Here is a 22,695-nt window from a genome sequence, read left to right as displayed (position 1 = left end):
AGAAAGCATGAAATGAAAATATCTGCCACATGTTACAGGCATGTGTTAAATGTTTTCACCATATCATTTTTTATTTGCATAAAAACACAAGTGAATAAGCGTAGTACAACCTTTTTTAGGTGGAAGAAGCTTAATTCATCCTCTGTTTATTTTCCAAATACGGAAGATTTACTAGTGGTTATGTTTAACTTATTCACCATCTTCTTTTAGCATGTTAGCATGCTAACATTTGCTGATTAGCACTAAACAGAAAGTACAACTAAGGCTGATGGGAATGCCATTAGGTTGGCAGGCGTTTGATCATAAAGCAAAGTTTAACAATGTAATGTAAAATTTAGGAGTTTCCACTAGTTGTGGAGACATTAATTCAAAACCAAAAATGTCACACTCTTGATGACGCCAGAGGTAAAGTCAAGGTCTAATGAAATAGGTGTTAAACAAACTTTATGAGAAATGAAATAGAGATGGCATGGCACAGCAGGAGACCACATATACAGCGACTAATGAAGTGAGAGAGAGCGCTTTTGAAGCTGCAGGCCCAACAGCTCAGACTACAGCAGGTGGAGATGATGTTGATACAGATGATATCTAACTAGAAAAGTGATGTAAATGTAGTCACTGTTAATTTCTTATCAAAAGAAAAAAAAAGTGAGTTTTGGCCTGTTTGTTGAATGTCAAGCTCTACTTCAAGTTTTTGAGCACAAACCAGAAGACTCCTCCTGTTCGGTTTTTGATACAAAATAAGCAGGTTTTGTGTTCATTGATATTTGTTGCTCAGTTTTTTCATTTCAAAAATCTGTTACTAGTTATGTATAAGCCAATATTTTTATTAATTCGTAAATCTTTAGTTATACCGGCAGTGTAGCTCTAGGGATGGCAATATTGACTGGTCAGGCAGTCAGTCCGTCCCTTTGGTCCAGATTACAATATCTCAACAACTAGTGGATGGATTACCATGAAATTGTGTACAAACCTACAGGATGAGCCCTAATGGACTAATTGGTGTTACCCCAACCTTTTCTTCAGCGCCAACATAGTGTTTGGGATTTGTGGTATTATCTGAAATGTCTCAACAACCACTGGATTGATTGCGGCGAAATTTGGCACAGACATTAATGCTCCCCCAAAAGATGAATTATAATAACTTTGGTGATACATTAATTTTTCATCTAGCAACATCATTATGTCAAATTAAATTTTGTCCAGTACTTTGGTTTATGGACAAATACCTGCAAAATTAATTAACACTAAAATTATCATTAAATTAATTAACATTTCCATCATCCCCAGCTGTACTTTATGTTTTTACTACTAATTAGCATGGTTAGTTTGCTAACACGCTTAATTAAAATAGTGAGCATGGTAAACAGTAAATGCTAGACATCAACATGGTAGCATTGTCATTGTGAGCATGTTACCATACCCAACATTAGCATTTAGCTTAAAGCACCACTGTTCTTAAGTACAGCCTCACAGAGGCATGGCTATAGACTCTTAATCTTGATACTGATACAGTCCATATCTCTTGATATTTTTGTGGTGTGCGCACTATATGTCTGATGTTATTTAGATTTCTGCAGAATAAAGTTTAATTCATGTTTCTTTTTTCATCAAATCCTCCTTGTAGCTTGTGAGAATCCCATCTGTGCTAATTTAAACCTGCTTTCAGAAAGATAATTTTCCTCAAAAAATTGATCGTACCACATTGTGTGACCTTAATAAATCCAGTGGAATAATCACACTCTCTTAAAGTGTGTCCACTCATGACTTGCATGATCTTCCCTTAAAGGAATATGCGGTAAGAAGAGAGGCAAACATTGGAAACACTCACTAAAATGAAAAACAAACTGTGACTTCAGCCTGATGCTGTTGTTTGATAAATACACTGCATTTGTCTTGAGTTGAATGTGTCACATCTGCATCTGAAAAGCAAGCGCAGAAACGTCACTATATCTGGCCCTCTGTTTACTGTGATTTTATGTGGGAGATGAAGTAGTCAGGGTCAAGCCTCCCTGCTGTCATCAGTTTATACAGTCAGGGATTGGAGCCATCTTGTTAGATACTGTGTGTCTTGGACTGCATAAGTAATAACTAATAAGGCTTCAGAGAGTTTATTGACTTTTACATAGAAGACCAGTCACCTACCATGAGCAGCCTCATCATGCTCTGTAACTCAATATGTTCTTTTGAGAACATCTAACTAACAAGGCGCTGTATATCACTAAGCTCCATTGATCATTTTGAGATGTTGTACTCCAAGGTTGTAGGAATAGGTATGCATGGTGGCAAAGATCTATTCAAATTAGCTTGTTATCACCTTGGCTTCATAGGTTGTCTCTCTCTCTCAGGATGATCTTGTCAGGATTTCAAGGTGTTAATTGCTCATAGCCATTTCATGGGAGAGCAGTGAAGCTCACTTAGTCATACACTGTAGCTTGGAAGCATGGTGTCAGACGTGCAGTCATGGATAGTGTGTTGCTATGGTTTCAAGGACCTCATTGATCTATGGTTGAAGGGTGTAGGTTGCATCCCTTTGATCAATTGCATGTATCTGTTTCCAAAAGGAGTTCGGTAGGCCTGATAGACTACAGCTTTCTTGGGGGTCACTGTTTTCCTGAATCTGAAATTGGTTACAGGTGGATCTCCTGCATAATTGGGGGTTCTGGGTATCACATTCAAGGCTGGTCCCCACTATAACCCTTGTACGTGGGGAAAAAAAAAAAAAAATCTGTAGCCCAGATGAAGAGATGTACAGAAGGTTCTTCACTGAACCCTTAAAGAAGGTTCCATGAAAGGGTTCTAAAAGGGAGTCCTTTAGTAAGTTTAGTTTAGTTAGAGAACTCAGATGTAACCACCAAACAAGGTTCTTTCTATACTAAAAAAAGGTTTTCAGTGGGGACAAGCAAAGTGTTTGAAATGGTTCTACTATGTACTTGTGTTTCTAAGAGTTTAATGATGGAAATACTTATGTTTAGTTGTTCTTCAAAGTAGAAACCAACTGAAAAATTGACCAGCCTAATATTATTGACTGATGTTAGCTTATCACACATTGGTCAGCCAATAAGGAGACATTGCGGTAGACAAATGCACCTACAATAATCTAGAAAATACTGTAATTCAAGAGCTTCGGAAATATTCAAACGTAAATTTCAATAACAAGAGACATCATCTACCATTGAGACATGTAGGGGCAAACTGATATTTTTGCACCTTATCTCAGCACCTTCATGAAGGTCACTGCATTTGTGGGTCTCGCACTGATTTGAAAGGACATGAGAAGAGCCATATGATTGGTGATTGGTTGTGTATATGTGCACATACTGTTTATATAAAGTGGTGTCAGACTTTACACACCATTCAGTACACAACATTAAAACAGGTAACTGGTTTTAATGTCGCTGACCAGTGTATTTCCCCTCATTACACCACATTTCCAAGTTTGCTGCTCTTAAAAATACCAAAGATATATTGGGTAAACCAAATATTGTAACAACCTAATGGAAGAAGATTTAACTGGTCAATTAACATGTGCAGAGAGTAGCAGCTGTAAAAGAGGTTTAGCAGTTAGAACTTTATTGTAAGAGATTTTTTGTAAGGCAGCACAAAAAGGCTAATTAGTTTTTTGTTTTTTTTAAAGAGACCATAGCAAAACTTTGTGTGCATTGAAGGGTGAAGGCTGAAAAACTGAGATTATTCACTAGGTCCCATAAAATTCTAACAACAAATGTCAAACACAGACTTCATCAAACGAAAAGGAACCACAGACGCAAGCTGAGGGTAACCTGGAGGGAAATTCTCATCCTGTTGTCTACCTCATATAGTTACAATTTGTTGCAATATGAACAAGCCTCTTGAGTAGCGATGTAGAGCTGAGTAACATTGGTCAACAAGTTCACTTCTCTCAATTACTGAGATAATCCCTACATTTGCCAGGTCTGACCTTTCAGTTGTGGTCAGTTAAAGCTGGAAAAGTATGCAGAAAACATGGACTGTCCTTTCAACTAAGAGTATCTCAAAGGTCAGAGGGTGTGACAGGAGTGCAACTAATCATCACTTCTTTTGTCTCATTTTCTCTTAGAACCTGCTGGTCAACCATGGATGAAGAGTGGGAGGAAAAGACTAAAAGGGATGAAGGCTTTTACTTTGGCACCAAGAGCGGCACTTGTTGCCTTCCTGTTTTGAATTATGAGAGTTTATTTGCTGTTAGCATGACTTGATTTTAAAACTTTCCTATTATGCTATTTATCCGCGGTATCACCCATTTTAGTTGCTCTACTTTGCTGCACTGCTATATTCTACAGGGAAGCTTATGAAAGAGTGTATGTGTCAGGTTTATGATCTGAGTAAGTACAGTTTCAATTTAGTCATTTAAAAGATTGGCAGAAAGTATTTCTAAGATTTGACCTATAAGGATGCATTCAGGGTCACTCCTCCATCAGCCAAATAAAATTCAGTTTACGTCCAAACCTCTGCTGCTTTTGTAAAGATGGAAAAGAAGAAAAGCACTTCAAGTTTGAGGTGAATCGGGTGCATAGGTAGGAATAAGCTCAGGTAATCCTGGCCATGATTTTAATTCATTAGACCTGTGATGTATTATATGATTTTATTAAACCATTTCTAACTGGTCTCATTCGTGTCTTTAGTTTTTCTACTACTCAACTAGTCTATATGCAAATTTAGCTTTAATGCTCTGTGCATTTCATTTCAACTAAGTGATTAATTGATTCCTCAAAAAAGTTAAACCGCCTTAAATTCCCTTCAGACCACCTTTCAAACTAAAATGATAGTCCTCAGCAGAACAATTAGGAAATGAGAAAAAACCTTGGTTTGTTAGGCTGTTAGTTAGAACCTGACACCAGCTGCTGAACATTGCTGAATCTTTTAAGAGCAAAGCGCTGACTGCCATGTGCCATTCCCTAATTATGCATCTCAGACTGAGCATTTTAAATTCAGACTACACTCAGCTCAAGCCCAATTTTTACAAAGAAATGGTGGCAATGAAAACCATACTGCAACTGTTAGCAGCAACTGTTAAGTTTGAGATAAGTCTAAGGCCAGGTGTCTTCAAGAAGGACTAGACAGACAATCTGAAACAGCCTGACAAAAGGGAAGTTGCTGATGATGGAGACCCCATAGAAAAATACATATGTGGTTTATTCAGGATTCTGTTTAACAAAAAAAATCCCATCGGGAGGATTTGAAAAGCATCTTGTGTCATAGAGTGTCAATAACCAGGTTTCTATCCGAATGGGATGCAAAATTGAACAGAACTACTGCCACTACTGTTATGCGAATATTAGGATTTGGTTCATCAAGATGAACAGCTGGTGGTACTAATCCTGCAGTCAGTGCCATTCAAGCAATTCAGAAGAGAAGGACATAAAGGGGATGACATTATTACAAGAGCGCCAGTCAAAAGATGGAAAACAATGTAGAAAACATAATGGAAATATGGTATTTATGTTTGTTTCATGTAATCATGGGGGAATGTTACACCCTCCTGATCACTCCAGACAGATCAGATTACTTCATCCTCCGCCATTTTGCGTCTCTTCAGTCACATGCTTCATGTCTGTCATCATTTGCTAAAATTTGCTCCCATTTCACTTTGTTGCATTTTCCTTTCATCAGTACACAAACTTTTCCACCTCAAACAAGCGTACTTTTTTTTTTTTTTTTTTTTTTTGCAATATTTTCACTTTTTCTTTTTTTCTCAAATTTTTTCGGCATTTCAACTCTGGTTGTTTATGCACACTTTGAAAATGCGAATAAAAACAGGTGGATGGAAATGCACATATTGAGTTCCTGAATGAAGATATTGGAAGAAGTGCACTAGAGAAACAGAAGTATGATGATACTGGCGAAACCTAAACAGAGAAGATGCTGTCATTCATACACTGAAAAGAATATTGATTATTAAGAAGGAAATTGATGGTAATAAATGAGACCTTGTGAATGTGTTCATTAATAAAATGTGTGGAATATTGTACACTGTCTCCTGCCAATGTTTTACCTGATGACAAAAAATACATGCATCCCATTTAAAGCACTGTAATAAGACATCTGAATATCATGTTCCAAGATGGCACCCTGTTCATTCAAGTGAAAGGTTGTCACCAGGCACACACAGTTTTACAACCATAGAGCATATGCATTCAATCCCTCTCTGCCTGAACCTACTGACTCCCCGCACGCAGGAGTGGCACAAAAATAATATACCAATATTTCTGTATATATAGTTTTTATTGTAAGTGATGAAGTATTTGATGAACTGAGCATTTAATCCACCATTAGTGTTTACAATTTTATCTCCGTGATATCAGCTTCATTGTTTTACTCTTTCCTTTTCTACCGCCGCATCACAGCGTTAATGCAAACTGAACATTTCGTACAGTTGCTGCTGGTGAAACACAGGGTTGCATTTATTGTGAGGCGGTCACAGGAAATGCTATGTATTTGTGTCCGTGATTAGCGCTGACCGTGATCATTGATACAGGCCTCTACAAAACAACACGAGTAATGGGGCAAGGGGGAGCAGCCACAGTGAACTGTTAAATGAAGAGCTGGGGACACGCTGCCGTCCTACAGCTTCTTCTTTTACCATATTGAAAAACTATTTGAGCCATTTGTAACCTGAAATCAGGTCTTGCTGGCTCACAGCATGATGGACTTCTTTATAAAGACAGCATGGGTTTGTTTGGCCGCAATGTAAACAGATACACCAGTTGCTCTTCTGTCATCTTTCTCACAAAGTAGCTGCTTAGGGAGTGTTTGCTGCCCACAGAATGCTGCGACCTGTAGTATTAAACCACATTTGCTGATACAACCAATAACCACAGTTGTTGCCGAATCAACCTCCACTTAAATCCGAAGTATTATAATTTGAAATTGTGATTATACAAATAGAACTTTTTGAATGTGTGTCAAACAGCAGATGTCATTATTCGCCACGACGAAGGAGTACACCTTACCATAAAAGGATCAAATGCAGATAAGAAAATACTGTCAAACATCTGAATAGATTGTCTCCGAGGGATAACCGAAACAGATGCTGGTTAATGTCAGCAACAAGGAGAGATGACAGAATGGGCATACTGTAGTGTTGAAAGGAGATCCCCATCATCACTAAATGAAGGCGAGCTCAGTATTCCGCTGTGATTCCTGTTTCTGAACTAAAGAAGAACCAGAGCCCTTTAAAAGTAGCAAATTTGTATTCAAATTTCCAACTCAAAGAAAAGACTCAATTTTCAGTCCCTGACCTCAGCCTTTTAGCCCACGGAAAAAGACTGTCCTCGGGCCTAAACTGGGATTGAATGAAAATAGAAGATTGTAGCTAGGGAAATTATTGTTTCAACATTTTGTAATTCAGCCATTTTTAATATTTTTTTGACAGGGGAAGATGGAATAGGAGGAAGGTCTTTTTTTTTTTTTTTCTTTTTCTAAGCTGTGCTGACTACTTCGTGGCAGCAGTGTGACTTTTACAGCTGGAGATATCCCCTTTCAGCAACACTGAGGTGTACCCAGGTGTGCAGTCATGTACTTGATTGACTTAATGTAACCGGTTTGACTCAAGTGGCTACATTTTCTCTGCTCGGGGTAATTTTTCCTGAGTTGTGGCTTTAAATTCTGTAGTGAGGCTCTGGTAATTGGCTTTGAGCATGGAGTTAGGCTGGCAACACTGCTGCTATGCACCTCACTGTTGAGCAGTTGCACACAAATACACACACACATTTGGGCACTAGAGGCCATTCTTAATAAAAGAAATGACAAGGGGTGGAGGAGGGAGGGTGGAAGATGTGGTCACGCAGATGTTGCTACGGTAACGGTGGTGAGCGAGGACTAGGAGCTGCCAGGCAGCAGGTTAGAAAAGAGAAGTGAGGAAGACAACATTCGGCGCATTCAAATGCGTTCTTGCTCTCTCCCTGTTGATCCCGTGTCATACCCAATTACCACTGCAGCGAGGGGAAGAAGGGAGTGCAGAGCGAGGGGATGCTGGGGTGGGGGTTTTACAGAGAATACAGAAAGAAAAAGAGGAGTATTCTGGTGACTGCTTGAACCTGTAAGGGAGACGCTGTACGTGTACGTGCGTGTGCTGAGGTAAAACACCCACGCCTGTCACTACACCTTTACAAGGGGAAGGTTGTGGCAAATGTCTTTCTTAACTGCAGCTTCAAGAGAATGTGTGCAAGTCAGGTGACGATTTCAGCGTGTGACAACTTCTCAGTGAAATGTAGGGGTAGGTGGAATGTGTATGGACTAGAGATTCAGCTCTGCATACACACCTGCCCCTGTACTATACAATGTTGAAACAAATTTCTTTTGTGTGTTTGCATTGTATAGTAGATGTAAGGGGGTGGAAGGGTATTTTTCTTTCCATTTCAATCTGGATACCTACCATCTCTGGTTTATTACAACTTGAGTCTTATTATCATATTTTAGGCCTTCATTTCTGTCAGGTATGGTAACCTTGTACTCACCAAACTAAGTGCTAAGGTCTTAGGGGGCGCAGACATCGCAGGTCAAAGCTGTTCCAGAAAGTTGGTCTGTAAATCGGGATGGATGCTTTTGAACTGTCAGGTGTAGAAATAATTTTTTTCAAATTTTTTTTGGTTGGCCAGGGGGTTTCTTTAAAATCGTTAATATCATACGACTGACCAAGTTCTCTTTTTTTGTGATGTCCCTGTGTTCAAAGATCTCAGGTAAGGCCAGAGCATTATGACCACTTAAAGATGAAGTGAATAATAGTGATCATCTCGTAACAACGGCACACGTCAAGGTCTGGGATATATTAGACGGTAAGTCATTATGACCAGACGACTGGGTCAGAGCATCTCTGACACGACAAGGCTCATGGGGTGCTCCCAGTCAGCAGTGGTGAGTAACCACTGACGGTGGTCCGAGGAGGGACAAACCACGAGCCGGAGACAGGGTGTTGGGAGACGTGCTAGAAGACGTCTGATCATACAGCAGCCACAGGGCACATTCACAGGTCTTGTAAAGTCTATGCCTCGGTGGGTCGTAGCTGTCTTGGAGGCATGCAAAGGACCAACAACATATTGACTCAGGGCCCCTCTACAAGATGGGGCCTCAAGATTAGGTAACAATGCAGTTGTTGTTTTAAGGCCTCTATCATTTTAGTGCTTCAGTGGTTTGTACAGTTTTATCAAACAAATTTGCAATGCACTGAATGATTACTAATGACCAAGGCTGAGCAAGTAGAGCCAGCCGGTGGTTCAATCCCGGGCTCCTCTTGCCAACATTTTAAAGTGTCCTTGAGCATGACGCTGACCCCCGAACTGCTCCTGATGCTTAGGTCAGTGCCTTTCGTGGTAGCTTGCGGGTTACACACATGCTATGTAACACATACAATACTACCCCATCATCACACACAGACTGTAGTCTACACACATTAGAATGCTTGGAATATAAACTGAAAATTGAAGAGCTATGAGATCAAATGCTAAAAAAGGAATAATTTTGAAATTTGGAAAAATTTTCGGACACACAGCGTGAGTGTCTGTATGTGTCTCTGTGTGTGTGCGGTGCTCTGCAGAGGCCTTCCTCACTACAATGCTCCTCGGATCAAAGACTTCCACCTCGCTAATGTCACTAGAGGGATGAGAAAAGGACAGAAGGTGGATGAGGGGATGAGACAAAAGAAGAAAAACAGGACACGGAGAGAATGGTCTGCTTAACCTCTGCGGTTTGACGGAGCAGGCGAACGTGCGGCGAGAGAACAATTTAATCCCTCTGTAGTAGCCCGGATTAATCCTCCGATTTATCACTGCCTCACTCTTTTCTCTGGGCTGCACTGTCATTTTCTCTCTGCTCTCATCCTCTTTTTCATCCTTTCTTTCTTTCTCAGTAATGTGTCTGGTACTGAGTGGCTTAATGCTGTTTAATGTGGTGACTTCCCTTTATCTGCCTATTGTCATTACTCTTTCTTAGGCACAAAGGGCTCCTATAGTGAAGATTCCATGGAGCTAAAATGGTACCGAAAATACTGTGAGTGTGTTGGCATGGGGCTTTGCATTTATTTTTTGTAACATATAAATTCTTTATCTGTTGTTTAAGTCTGTCACAAAAAAGGTCTGTAAAAAGTGAGCCCTGGATTAAAAGCAACCCTTACTCTACAGGTATGCTAGCAGCTCTGTGAGGCAGTATGTGGTGACAATATTTCATCAGTACATCTCATTCAGACCGACATTGCCATTCCCGGAGGCTCGCCGCTACCAAGGAAATGTAAGATTGCCACTTTAAAGGAATAGTTTAACAATTTCGGAAACATTCTTATTGGCTTGCTTTCCAAGAGTGAGATGAGAAGATAGACACCAAAATCCTGTATCTACAATAAATTTGGACCTTGAGCCAAGAGGTGGTTAGCCTAGCTTAGCACAAAGACTGGAAGCAGAGGGGAAAAGCTAGCCTGACTCTGTCTCTCATGTAAACATAAATGTAAAAATGGTAATGGTAATAATTTTCGGGGGAGTTACTGTATGTGTTGGTGCAATTTCTTGACAAACCGCAACTCTTCTATCTGCTCAACGCTTCTGTGCAGTGTCTCTGGATATAGAGCTAGCTTCCAGAGACAGTCAGCAAGCACCTGTTTAGGTTCGGTCTTTGTTCAGACACGTTGGTACCAAACCTGGCAACTTCACTGGAAGCTGCATACAGTCCCTGTGCCCGGCTGTTTTTCGACAAAAAAATGATCCACCGCATAACTTTACCTAAAACCACAAATAGTTGTTTCAATGTTTATGTTAACGCACTAGTTAGAATAGCACATGTAAAGAAGTCAGCTTTAGAAGTGTTGCAAGACAGATTTTTGGACTCTGGACTGAGTCAGGCTGGCTGTGCTTAAACTAAGCTAGGCTAGTCACCTCCTGACTCCAGCTCTATGCTGAACACACAGACATGAGATTGCTAAGATTATCTCACTTCACTCTCAGAAGAGTGAATAAGAGTATGAAGAGAAATGATGCACTCCTCTGGACAAACTGGACCACGATGTAAAAATTTGCCAGTTCGGTTTGACCTGTAATTGTAGCTCACTTCCTGGGCAGTACAATTTTTGGAAATCCCAGAACACCCGCGACATGCATCATTCTCTCAAGGCTGTCAAAATCTGATCAGCGGGATCTGAGATGATGCATGTGACAGACGGATGAATGAACGGAGACCAGTCCTCAGTCCACCAATCCTTTTTAAATTTTAACAAACTGACGACCACTCACCTGCTGTCAAAATGTTTCTCTCAAAGCCGTTGTCAGGTTTCTCACATTAAATGGCATCCACCTTGTTAGCCAAAAAAAATTCAGACTCACTGCCCCCTCATTAAATGCAGTTTTTTAGATAGGAAAGTGAAGGGGGAGATGACAAACGTACTGTCCATCAGTCTTGTTAGAACAGGACAAATCTCTTTCTGCTGCCCCGGGGTTAAGGGATGATTCTCAATGGGGCCACATGTAGCATGACAGGTCCTTTATTCAGTGTCTGCATTTCATTTCGACACTATAACTAGTTAATTAAGAGGAGCACAGTTTTTGTAGTGGAAAGACTGCTTGTTGTTAAATTGTTGAGTGAATTTTAATTATGAAAGAAATAGAAATACGAAATGATTTCTTTTGCAGACAGCCAGACAATTGCGTCAGCCATTGGCCACATCACAGGTCATCAAGATGAGTGCTGGTGCAGAAATCTAAACAATCTCATCACAAGGGCCATTTAGTGTCTGTTCTAGAGCTTTTAGTCAGAACTTGACATTTGCTAAACCTGCCAAACTAAGAGCAGGCTCAAACACTGCTTTTAACTCTGCTTATTTTGTATCTTTCTAATGACATTTCACTGTTGCTCCGAATAATACCACACCCTCCTCCATTAAGCCTCATAAACACTCAGAAAGAACATCTTGCACTTTGTCTCCTCTATATCAAAAAAGCCATCTTTAATGTTTTTCCAGAAGTGGAGTGTGGGAAAATTGGAAAGCAGCTTTTCACCTCTTTCAGACTCTTTGTCTTTATATCTGTCTCTGTCTCCATTTCATAAAAAAATACTTGTCATTTCCTAAGCATCCGCGTCTTCTTTTATGCACGTGCCACCGTATGGCACTTTGTCAGGTAGAATTTGTAACTGAGCATTGGGGCACTTATGGCTCCCTCTTTATCAACTGTGGCTTGGAAGGTACCCTATTTATAAGTCTGCCAAATGAATAAATGTAATGTATTCATTTGGCAGGCAGGACAGGAATACAATCAGATAAATGGTATCAGTTGCAGGTATCAATTGGACGGCTGATTTGACGCACGCTGTTCGGCGGCCGTATGTTTCGCACTGTATGTGGATATGTGTGAAAAAAAGATTCAACACATTGTTACCAAAGAAAAGAAAGAAGAAGAGGTCATATTGTAAATAAAGCCTGTTCTACATGTTCATTAACAGTGTAAGCTCATACTTTAATTGAAGACTGGGCCAGATGATTCACTGTTAGTGGGGCTGGTTTCATACGAAGGTGTTGGCTGCGGATTGAGAAATGCAGAGTTTCAGTGTATCACCTACTATTGTTTAAATTTAAATTATTAAAGACTGTGAATAAACCTTTTACCTTTTTGGCCTTTCAGAATGTGTCTGTAAGAATGAAGCGTAGGGAAAACACTAACTAAGAGGATATGTGATCTATGAAATGCTTTTGTCTTAAGTCATTTTCATACTTTTTAGTTGTAATCTCTGCTGTCTAAAAAGGTCTACACTGTTCAGTTGGATGTTATTACTTTAGCTCTACTCCCTCAGTTGCTTCAAAAGCAAATAATAAAGCCAAATACGAGCTAAATACTGTATATCACAGTAAACTGCAAAACATTTCTTGAGTTCAACATATATTAAATTGGATTCAAAATATTTAGCCTTCTTCAATAATAATTTCCCACTAATAGCAATAAGTAGGGTTGCAGTATGATAAGAATATTTATAATGTGATGTAATGGAGGGATCAAGTTGTTTTTTTGGGCACAGACCCCTTTACAATTTAATTCTATGGTTTCTGGGATCATATATATATTGAAATTATGATATTAACAAGAATCTGAGAGGTTGGGGTGTTATCGCTGTGTTGCCTGAGACATCAGGTTAGTTTCTCATCTTTTTACTATTGTTTATTTATCATTTGAATAATTAAAAAGCAACTTACAAGCCACTGCAATCATAACTGACGGGGGAAAAAAAACAAACCGTGGCATTCACAGGAGGCTCACTGAGTGAGCGCACGCATTCTGGTTGCCATGGAAACCAAATGCTAACTGGCTCACTTGATATCCACCTCAGTCTTCAGCTAAACTAAATGAAAATTTTCAGATCAACTGAACGCTAATCTTTATCTGTGAAACAGCCATTTCATTGCAACTGTTTGCTGTGACTACTAATTACTTCAAGCCAAAAATACTCCCTGGGGAAAATGTTATCCTACATATTTGTGTACTCTGTGCAAGCCTACAGAAGCACCGTATTATTACATGAATAATAATAATACTCATATTGGCATTATCTCTTCCAAACTCCTGTGTCACTCACAGCCCCAAGGCAGGTGTGCACTGCACATGCTTACTGGAAGATCAGATAGATTTATAGACAAATAACTGTCCAATAACTTGATATTAACAGGGTGACGTAAAATGTAGCTATGCTAGAAAAATCTTTTTTATTTGCAAAAACATCCAAAAAAAAAAAAAAAAAAAAAGAGGAGCCTGTGGTGAATTCCAAAGGACCTGATCTTGGGGGCCTCAGCGTAGTCCACACAGGGGTTTTCACTCACTATGTCTATGGCTTCTCTTAACTTGTGTCTTTACTCACAGTCCCAGTACTGTCCCAATTCAAAATAATATCACAATCGCAGCATGCATTTCAAATCAACCAGTGGGCAGAAGATATGAGCCAGAATCATAACTGTTATTGTGTCAAAAAAACAGGCTCTGTTCTTTTTTCAGGCGTGAAATTAACCATGTAGATTTTGAGTATATAGTTGATTGATCAACATAATGCCTCCGTTGCAATCCTTTAGAATATGTGAGGACCCGCTAGCTGGGCAAGAAGGTCCAAGGTCATTCTGAGGACAACAGTCTTATCAAAGCAAACCATTGGGTAACTTACCTGTGGCATGATGTCTCCATATGATTTTGAACATTACATGAGATGAAATCTAATATTTGTTGCTGCCAAATGGCTTTGTCAGAAGGTAAAGTGAGGACAACAGGTGTATCTGTCGACCACATCTCATCGTCTACATGAAAGCTCCAAAAAATCTTCTTCTTTTTCTTTTTTCCTGAAAGAGTCTGGAAGTGGACCTCCGGGTTGTGTAATCACCAGAGTCTCATTGAGCTGGTCACGTCAGTAAAAGCGGTTTTGTCTCAGTAGGAAACTGAGTGTACTGCATCCTCCTTTTCTCAGGAGTTTGGACTCCTGTGTTTAACCTGCCAAGTTCAAAACCAAGCATGCAAGTTCAAGTTGTGTACTCTGCACTGAGAACTCCTCTCTCCTCCGGACTGTGTCAGTGTGTACAGACAACTCCCCCACTCCTCTGTTGCACCCGTGAAGGTAGGACAACTTTTGCCTTTAACTTTTGATATGTCAGGTCTCAAAACACCCTTTTCAACTGGGTCTCCCTGCAAAAATTAGGAAGCGGTGCAGGAAGGGTGGAGTTCAGGGAGGGGATAATATGAGTGAAAATTTTAAGAAGGCTTATGTGAACTTCAAATGCATGTTTTTGAGCCTCCAACGAGATACCGTATGCTTGGCTGAGAGGGGCTAATCAGGTGTAATAATTGAATGGTTCGGTACACCGTTATTCTTGCACTGTGATCCATGGATTACTGGCAGATCAATAGCAGACAGGTCCTGTCTCTATATAAATGAAGGCATTAAAATACTTAGATTCTCTTGATAGAAGTCTTATCAGATGTAGCGCTGCTGTCTTTCTGCCCTGCAGATATGCCTCAGGAATTCCCCTGGTATTTGTTTTTATGCTTTATGATGCTTGCCGCAGACATCATATTTTCTTGAGGTAACACTGAAAACACAGTCCATATGTCTGAGCCCCATTATGGAGATGAACCAATACATTCATCCCCTAAGAACACAGTGAAAGTATTTCCAAATGGCCCTAGATCACTAAATCTTCTCCTGAATGAGAACTAGAAAGCCTTCAAGGAAGTAACCTTTCTGAAAGAGAACATAAGGTGAAACAGAAAGTAAGACATAAAAAGCAGGCGTACCATGAGAAGACTGAGCATTAATAACAAAGGTAAGATGGACTGAAAAACTATATTAGAGCTGCAAAAATAAATCCTTCAAGAAAATGATGATAGACACAGCTCTCATGAACACAGGCACTAAGGTTTAATGTCCACAGTTTTAATAACGTTACCTTTGATCTTAAAATGTCTCTTTAGCTTCTCTTGCCTTTTCTTTTGAAGTGAGCTCTGCTAAATGTGTTAATGTTTAAAACCTAGAAATAACTTTGGCCCTGAGACTCTATTTAAGATGTTGCTTATAACCCATGCAGAGTCATTCAGGACTAGTTTAATACATTTCCTGATGTTTCTCAGCCAGCCAAAGGTGCCGTGGTAGTGAAAAAAAATAGTCTGAAACCAAACCAACAGCAGCCGCGCAGGTGTATTAAATTATTGCCCGCTAGAAGCCTTGAAATCTCTGGTCATGAATTCTTTTGAAAAAAAGATGAAGTGAAGGCTGCAGGTGGGGGCCGATGAACTGTTCGTGACAGCTGAAGCGGACATGCAGTATATATTATCTACCCAATATAATTGATTTTTCTTTGAAATAACTGACTTTTTTTGGTCACTTGGGGCGAACAAAAACAATCTGCAAACATAACGTTGACTTATTACCACCTTACAGAGAGCCAAAGTTAAACCTGAACTTCTGTTGTAGGTAAGTAAGAAAGCCTCATTAAAAAAATGCTAACGGCTCACACCATTTCTCGCATATACCAAACAAGCTTCATGAGTTTAAAGATGTAGCATTTTGTGTTTCTCACAGTTTTAAAATCATATTTTCCATTGGGAAGATGATGCAACTTTCTCCCCTCCCCACACACTAGTGTTAACGTTTCAGTACTGGACGTTTAACCTATGCTGCTTGCACCCAAATATGTTTCCTTCAGCGTTATATAGCTCAATCTCTGTGCTGTTAAGCAATTTTCAATTTTTCCAAGCAGAAATAAATGACAAAAATCATGCCTTGGAATATAACCTTAGTCAACAGTAGGTTCACTTTATATGTTTATATAAGGACAGTAATAATAATAATAAACCATATAATGTTTTTTATTCACTTTTTCCATTTTTAAAGGCCTTTAATGTCTATCATTTCCCAAAAGCCCTGCACCATCATAGTTAAGGAGTCACAGTTGAACAAAAGAGGCAAGTCAAACGGTTACAGCGACTTCCGACATGTCTGTAATAACATCCGACCGAATGGTGTAGACCTTTTTAGACAGCTGAGATTACAACTAAAAAGTATGAAAATCACTTAAGACAAGAGCATTGGTGAATATTATGGACATGTGCAAAACCAATATACAATGACCACAGTGTCTGCGCTGCCTCACTGGTAAACTTTCATGGGAGTAGTAGTTTTTGGATGCTAAAGAGTAATTGTTTAACTACAATCACAAAGGTTTCACATTCTAAAAGCCCGTGCTGTGGTGGAGCCGGTTTGTCTGTTTAAACCCCAGGAACATGCGTCATTCGTTCAGCGAACATTTCAGCGGTTGCTTATTGCTTATTTTAACATCTAGCAGATATGGATAGATCCAGAAGATTGTAACAATGTACTGACATCTCATAATTAATGGTATTTATATGAATTTATTTTTATTTTCTGCTACATGTAGCTTAACTAACTTGGGGAATCCTGTTTTACCAGAAAAACCCTAGTTAAAATCTTGTATGATAAATTGGAAAGTTGGGTAAAATTTAACAAGAGGATTGTGGAATATAGTGCTTACTGCTTACCTGCACCCTAAAAAATATATTATTAACAAGGAGCCCGGAGCCAAAACATCTATTTATTTGCTACCAGCGAGTCTCATGCTCCCTCAAACTGCCCCCTGGACATGTCATTATTTACCCAATTATAACAAGACTGCATTTTATATTGCTATATCCACAGCTTTCAAACCAAGCCCTATTTAATGATGTATGACAGAGTGTCTGGTATGCCTCTCCCTGTGGTCCCCTGATTGGCAGACAAGCACTTGACACAACACCAAAAGGAAAAACTCCTTCTGCTTCTCTTTTTCAGTCAATCCTCAGTTTTTTACACATTTTTTGTTTGCTTGGTTTGGTGTTTAATGTATCCTTATGTCCAAAAATGTTCTGTACATATTCTGTATGTATGATTGAAAGGGAGGTTTACCTGCAATTGCATGTAAGTATGTGGGAGAGCATGTGAGTGTGTGTGTATAGGGTTTTATATACAGACAGGTGACAAATTAAAGGAAAAACCACGTAAAGTGTCGCAGGTAGGTGTTGGGCCACCACGAAACACCAAAACAGCTTCAGTGCTTCTTGGCATTGATTCTCCAAGTCTCTGGAGCTCTGCTGGAGGGATGAACACCATTCTTCCAAAAGTTATTCCCTCATTTGGTGTTTTGATGATGGTGGTGGAGGGCGCTGTCTAACACGTTGGTCCAAAATCTCAAGTGGGTTGAGAGCTGGTGAATGCCAAGACCATAGAATATCATTCATATCATTTTCATACTCATCAAACCAGTCAGTGACCCCTCATGCCCTATGGATGGGGGCATTGTCATTCTGTCTCTCTGCTCATTTATTCAGGTATTTCCTTGGATTTGTCACCCGTCAGTATGTTCTCTCTTATTGTCTGTGTTTGCACTGAGGAAAAGGCTTAGATAACACACCCAACACCTCTCTAGGTATAGATAAATATTTCGTATTTTGCCTTGATCTAGTCGAACAGTTAATCATGTTAGGCTTTACTTTGTTAAAGTCCCATTTCAGACAAATATGCAGAATTAGATTTCTGGACTAAAAAGCCCTCTGGGAAGAATGGCTCTGCAATTAACACTCTGGCCTTCCAAATTTGTGTGGGCTGACTTAATTGGGCCTAAGTTTTATCAAAATCTTGTAGTATTTTTCTAGCCTAACTAGATGTTTCTATGGCAACACACCAGTAGGTAACAGAGGTCTAAAACACAATTGGAGAAATGAGAAGCCAGGGACACCAGACCAACTTCCAAAACTGGCTAATGAGCATCCAATTTTTTCATTTGTCAGCATGTGAAAAACATATTTATAAATCATAACTCATAAAGTTTGTTTGAAAAATACAAAAGCTGTAAAGCCCTTTTACAGTTGTCTGTCTCAGATCTCTCCCGGTGGAGCAGCCAGTCACTATGATATTGTGGTCGAACGACTAAACCCGCTGAGCATGAGTGGAGCAAGGTTGGAGAGAGCCAGACCAATTATATCGAATAATTGTATACTTTAGTTGGCGGTAATGCGCCAAATGGTGCCTGATCTACCGTTTAACCCGAAGAACAAGAAGAAGAACAACAACAAGGTTGCAGGAACAAATACAGGAAGAAGGTAAGTACAGTGGTCATTTGTCTAATTTATGAATTTGTTGGGCATTACTCAGGATCTGTTGGTGTTGTAGAGCTGACCTAGGTAGAGCAAGGTAAGCAAAGTTATTGCAGCACTGCAGCAATTATTTACATCATTTTATGCTAAAAACATGATAAAACATACGCTACCAGTCAACATGATGGACATGCCACGTAGTTAACGTTAGCTGCTAATTGTTGTTTTCCAGAGAAAGACACCATGACTGTCAACGACAGCTCAGCTCACGTGATCTTATTTATATTTAATATATTCATTCCGATGAAAAAGTTGGAAATGCCCAGATTTTTGATTGGTACAGCACAGTTACAAATCAATTTTACTTGTAGTTGATAATAAATTTGAGCTGAAGGATGTTCACTTCTTGACTTCTTGTTCACTTCTTGTGATGCAAGGTTTTCTTTTCCTCTGGAACAAATCTCACTCCAAGGTGAACTCAAATGTTGGCAGATAATAAGAAAACTGTATATCAGGTGAATAGCTGCCTCTACACTAGTAGTTTTTTTTTTTTTTGGTTTAAAGCTGCAAACATACATCTGGAGAGAACTCTTCCATTACTGAGCTGAAATTTCCTACTACTAAGCCCATCACATAATCCTGCAAAACTGAAGCAAAACTAACCAGATAATTTCTAGCTTCAACACACGTTGGAGGAATGCAATTTTCTCCTGGAGAACATTATTGAGTCAGAAGTAAAGAATTATATTGGTTTTTGACTCAGAGGCTCAGACTTGCCAAACATCATATTGCACTGCACTCAGAAATCTGAGCAATAACAGTACAAAGTTTTTCTCCATGTAGTTGTGCACAGTGGATTGGTCCACAGCCACAACGTAATGTGTGAAAGTCTTGGTCCAGTCCACTGTCAAATTATTGAACATTTTGTAAATAGTGGAAAAATATTATAAAATTTATACAATCTGAAGCCAAATTTCATTTAACGGTACACAAAAAATCATAAACCATGTCTTTGCCTTTCAGCAGAATTTCAGATTGGGTGAGAATGCTTTAACAATGTAAAAACATCAACAGCAAATGTCAGGCTTGTGTCAATCTGTCAGAATCCAAGTAAAGGCAGCAAAGGCACTATTGGAACCCCACACAACACTCTTGTATTTCTCATTTAACAATCCTTCAAGGAAAATGATTAACAGCCTCAATAGACCAGAATACATTACAGTTGGACTGCATGCTTCAGTATTCTGTCTCTAACCCTTTAGGCATCCCTGGCTTTACTTGCACGTACAGTAATATACTGTGCAGTGTAAGCACGCGTTCTGAGGATGGACACGTTTAAAAGGAAAACTGAGTAACATGAATGTAGCTCTCTGTGTGGCTCCACAGCGGAAACCAGTTTGATGGATACACACATGGTGAGATCATGCGGGAACGATAGATGGCAGCCTTGGCTTCAGTTTACAGCTCACACACATCATGCAATGCCTTACAGTATAATGCTCACTGAGCTATGTTTCTATACTGTCTTATTTCATACCCGAAGCATTGACGGTTAAAAAGTCCAAATAAACAAATCTGGACGAAGAGAGAAAAGAGAATATTTGGAAAGGAAATCAAGTGCCAGAAAAAAGATGATAATTCATACAAAGCTGATTAACAGAAGTTATTTTCCATTCCATACTACTAAGACACGAACACGCAGCATCTAAGAGGCAACCTGGAGGAAACAAGCAGATAATTAATCACACAAGGTTAAATTATATTATTATATTATAATATTTATCAAGCAAGCAATGTTTTTTTTTCAGGATTTTATTTTCAACTGAAATTGACTGTATGCACTGCTTTTAAGCCTAAAGCATCTCTAAGTTATGGGAGCTGATCACATCCCTTATTACTGATCTGCTGTTCCTCTACACATTATTCCTACTTACCAAATCTGCACTGAAAAAGTGCCTACGGCTGCCAAAGGAGGCCAGGATAGAGTGGAGGAGGGGATGAGGTAATTGAGGAGATGGAGAAAGATGGGAAGGGAGAAGGAGAGGGAAAGAGAGAGATGTAGAGTGAAAGAGTGAGCAGAGGAAGAAGAGGTAAAAGAAACAGACTGAGGTGCAGCAGAAAAAAGTGACAGAAGACGGAAGGAGTTGCAGAGAACTGAAAGAAAATGCAGAAAAGAAGAAAGCAAAGCATGGGAAATAGGGGCAAAAAGAGATGGCGAGGAACGAGGAAAAGAAGTACAAAAGGAAAGAAGGTCTAGAAGAAAGGAAAGAAGTGCTAAAAAGACAGAAGGAGGTACTGAAGTGCAAGAGAAAAGGAGGAGGAGAAAGACAATAGGAAAGGAGCAATGTAATAGAAGAGAGGGCATGAGATACAGGAGAAAGAGAAGGAGGTCCAGAGGAAAAAGGACGTGCAGGGGAGAAGGTAGGAGGTGCAGAAGAACAGAAAGAAGGTGCAGAATAAAAGAAAATGGGAATAAACATCTGACAGGCAGAGCAAATAGAGAGGAAGAGGAAAAGAGGAGATGAAAACAGGAAGGTAAGGAGAAGAGGTGTAAAACAGAGTGGAGGAGGTTCTAAAAAGAGAGGAGGTGTAGAGAACGTGCAGAAGAAAGCAAAGACGATGCGGACAACAGGAGGGGGATATTTAATGTATCGGTAGAAAGAAGGAGGTGCAGGAGAACGGAAAGAAGGTCCAGAAAAGAATAAAGAGTTTTATTATGTAGGCAAGGAGGGGCAAGAGAATACAAGGAGAGAAAAAGAGCAAAGAAAAACTGTTAGGGAAAGGAGTAAGGAAAGGAAGTGCAGAAGAAATACAACGAGGTCCAGGATCACGGCAAGGAGGCACGGACTGGACAAAATGAGGTTCAACTAGACAGGTACTCAGTAGAGCACATATCTCTGCCAAGCTGAAAAATGCCCTCTCTCGTAATGATAAACCAACGGACAAACCAACAAGCAGACTGGCGGAGGTAAAAATGAGAAAAAAGGAGGTGATGGAGAAAAGAAAAGATGCAGAAGAGAAGAAAAGGGGTGCTCAGAAAAACAGATGTAGAAAAAGAAAGGAGGTGCAGAGGACAGAAGAGGAAAGTGGGTGACAGAAGAGAGGGCAGAGGATGCAGAAGAAAGGAAATGCAAAAAAGGAGGTAGAAAGAGAAAAGAGGAGTTGCAGAGGAGATCAGAGCAGATGCCAGCTATACAGCAGGGCTCAGCTAATTTGTGTCTGTCATGCTCCAATATGAAACACCAAGTGATGGCCGCCGTGATTCACTACTGCTGGCTCCAAACACACTGACCCCCATGTGTGTGTATGTGTGTGTATTTGTACCTCTATCTTTGTGAGGACCAGTTTGAGTTATAGACCTTACGGAGTGAGAACATTTTGCCTGAGGGGTAAGCTGTGGTTTTAGCGTTCAGGTTAGAATCAGGTTTAGGTTAGGGTTGGGGTTAGGCATTTGGTGGTGATGGTTAAAGTTAGTGTAAGTAGCTAGGGAATGTATATTATGTAATATGTCATTGTGTCCTCACAAAGATAGAAGTACAAGAGGTGTGTGTGTGTGTGTGTGTGTGTGTGTGTGTGTGTGTGTGTGTGTGAGAGAGAGAGAGAGAGAGAGAGAGAGAGTTAGGCTTTTTATTAAGTGCACAGGGCTCCATTTAACAGCAGATTTGCTCTGACATGATTCATGACGACCTGCCTCCGGGGGGGGGGCACAAGGGACACACACAAACACTTTAAATTCTTCGAGTCCACAAAGTGAATTTTGATTTTTACATAAAATTTAAATCCTACAGGAATCCGGTGTTGCTCTGGGTAACGTTATGTTTCCAAGCACACACAAACAACCACGCACTGACAAGAAAAACGTCTCTTCCTCTTTTCATGTCTTTGAGTCAAACGCTGTCACAGGTGCATAGCATGAGTGAACCTGGCTTTCTGTCTTTGTGTGTGTAAGGTGTGCAAGGTTTGTTCGGCTATGGTGAGGTTTAACTCAGACACAATACACACTACAATACACACATGGATGGGAAATGTGTATGTTGAGGAAGAATCAGTGCTGTCATCTCCTATCCACATCTACAAAGGTGGA

At 39.8% G+C, this 22,695-nt stretch overlaps 1 protein-coding gene across 1 annotated transcript in view; it reads left to right on the top strand.

Annotated features, from left to right (window-relative positions):
- The window catches only part of LOC120804393 (MICOS complex subunit mic25a-like), a 104,398-nt gene extending 99,773 nt beyond the window's left edge, over positions 1-4,625 (top strand). The window contains exon 8 of the mRNA XM_040153841.1: positions 4,079-4,625. Coding sequence (XP_040009775.1) covers positions 4,079-4,102 — 24 coding nt within the window. The 3' untranslated portion in view covers positions 4,103-4,625. The remainder of the gene's footprint in view (positions 1-4,078) is intronic.
- The last annotated feature ends 18,070 nt before the right edge of the window (positions 4,626-22,695 follow it).

The sequence above is a fragment of the Xiphias gladius genome, chromosome 18 (assembly GCF_016859285.1).
Source record: "Xiphias gladius isolate SHS-SW01 ecotype Sanya breed wild chromosome 18, ASM1685928v1, whole genome shotgun sequence".
Lineage (NCBI taxonomy): Eukaryota > Metazoa > Chordata > Actinopteri > Istiophoriformes > Xiphiidae > Xiphias > Xiphias gladius.
Note: the sequence above shows the minus strand (reverse complement) of the source record. Positions and strands in the feature narration are given on the sequence as shown.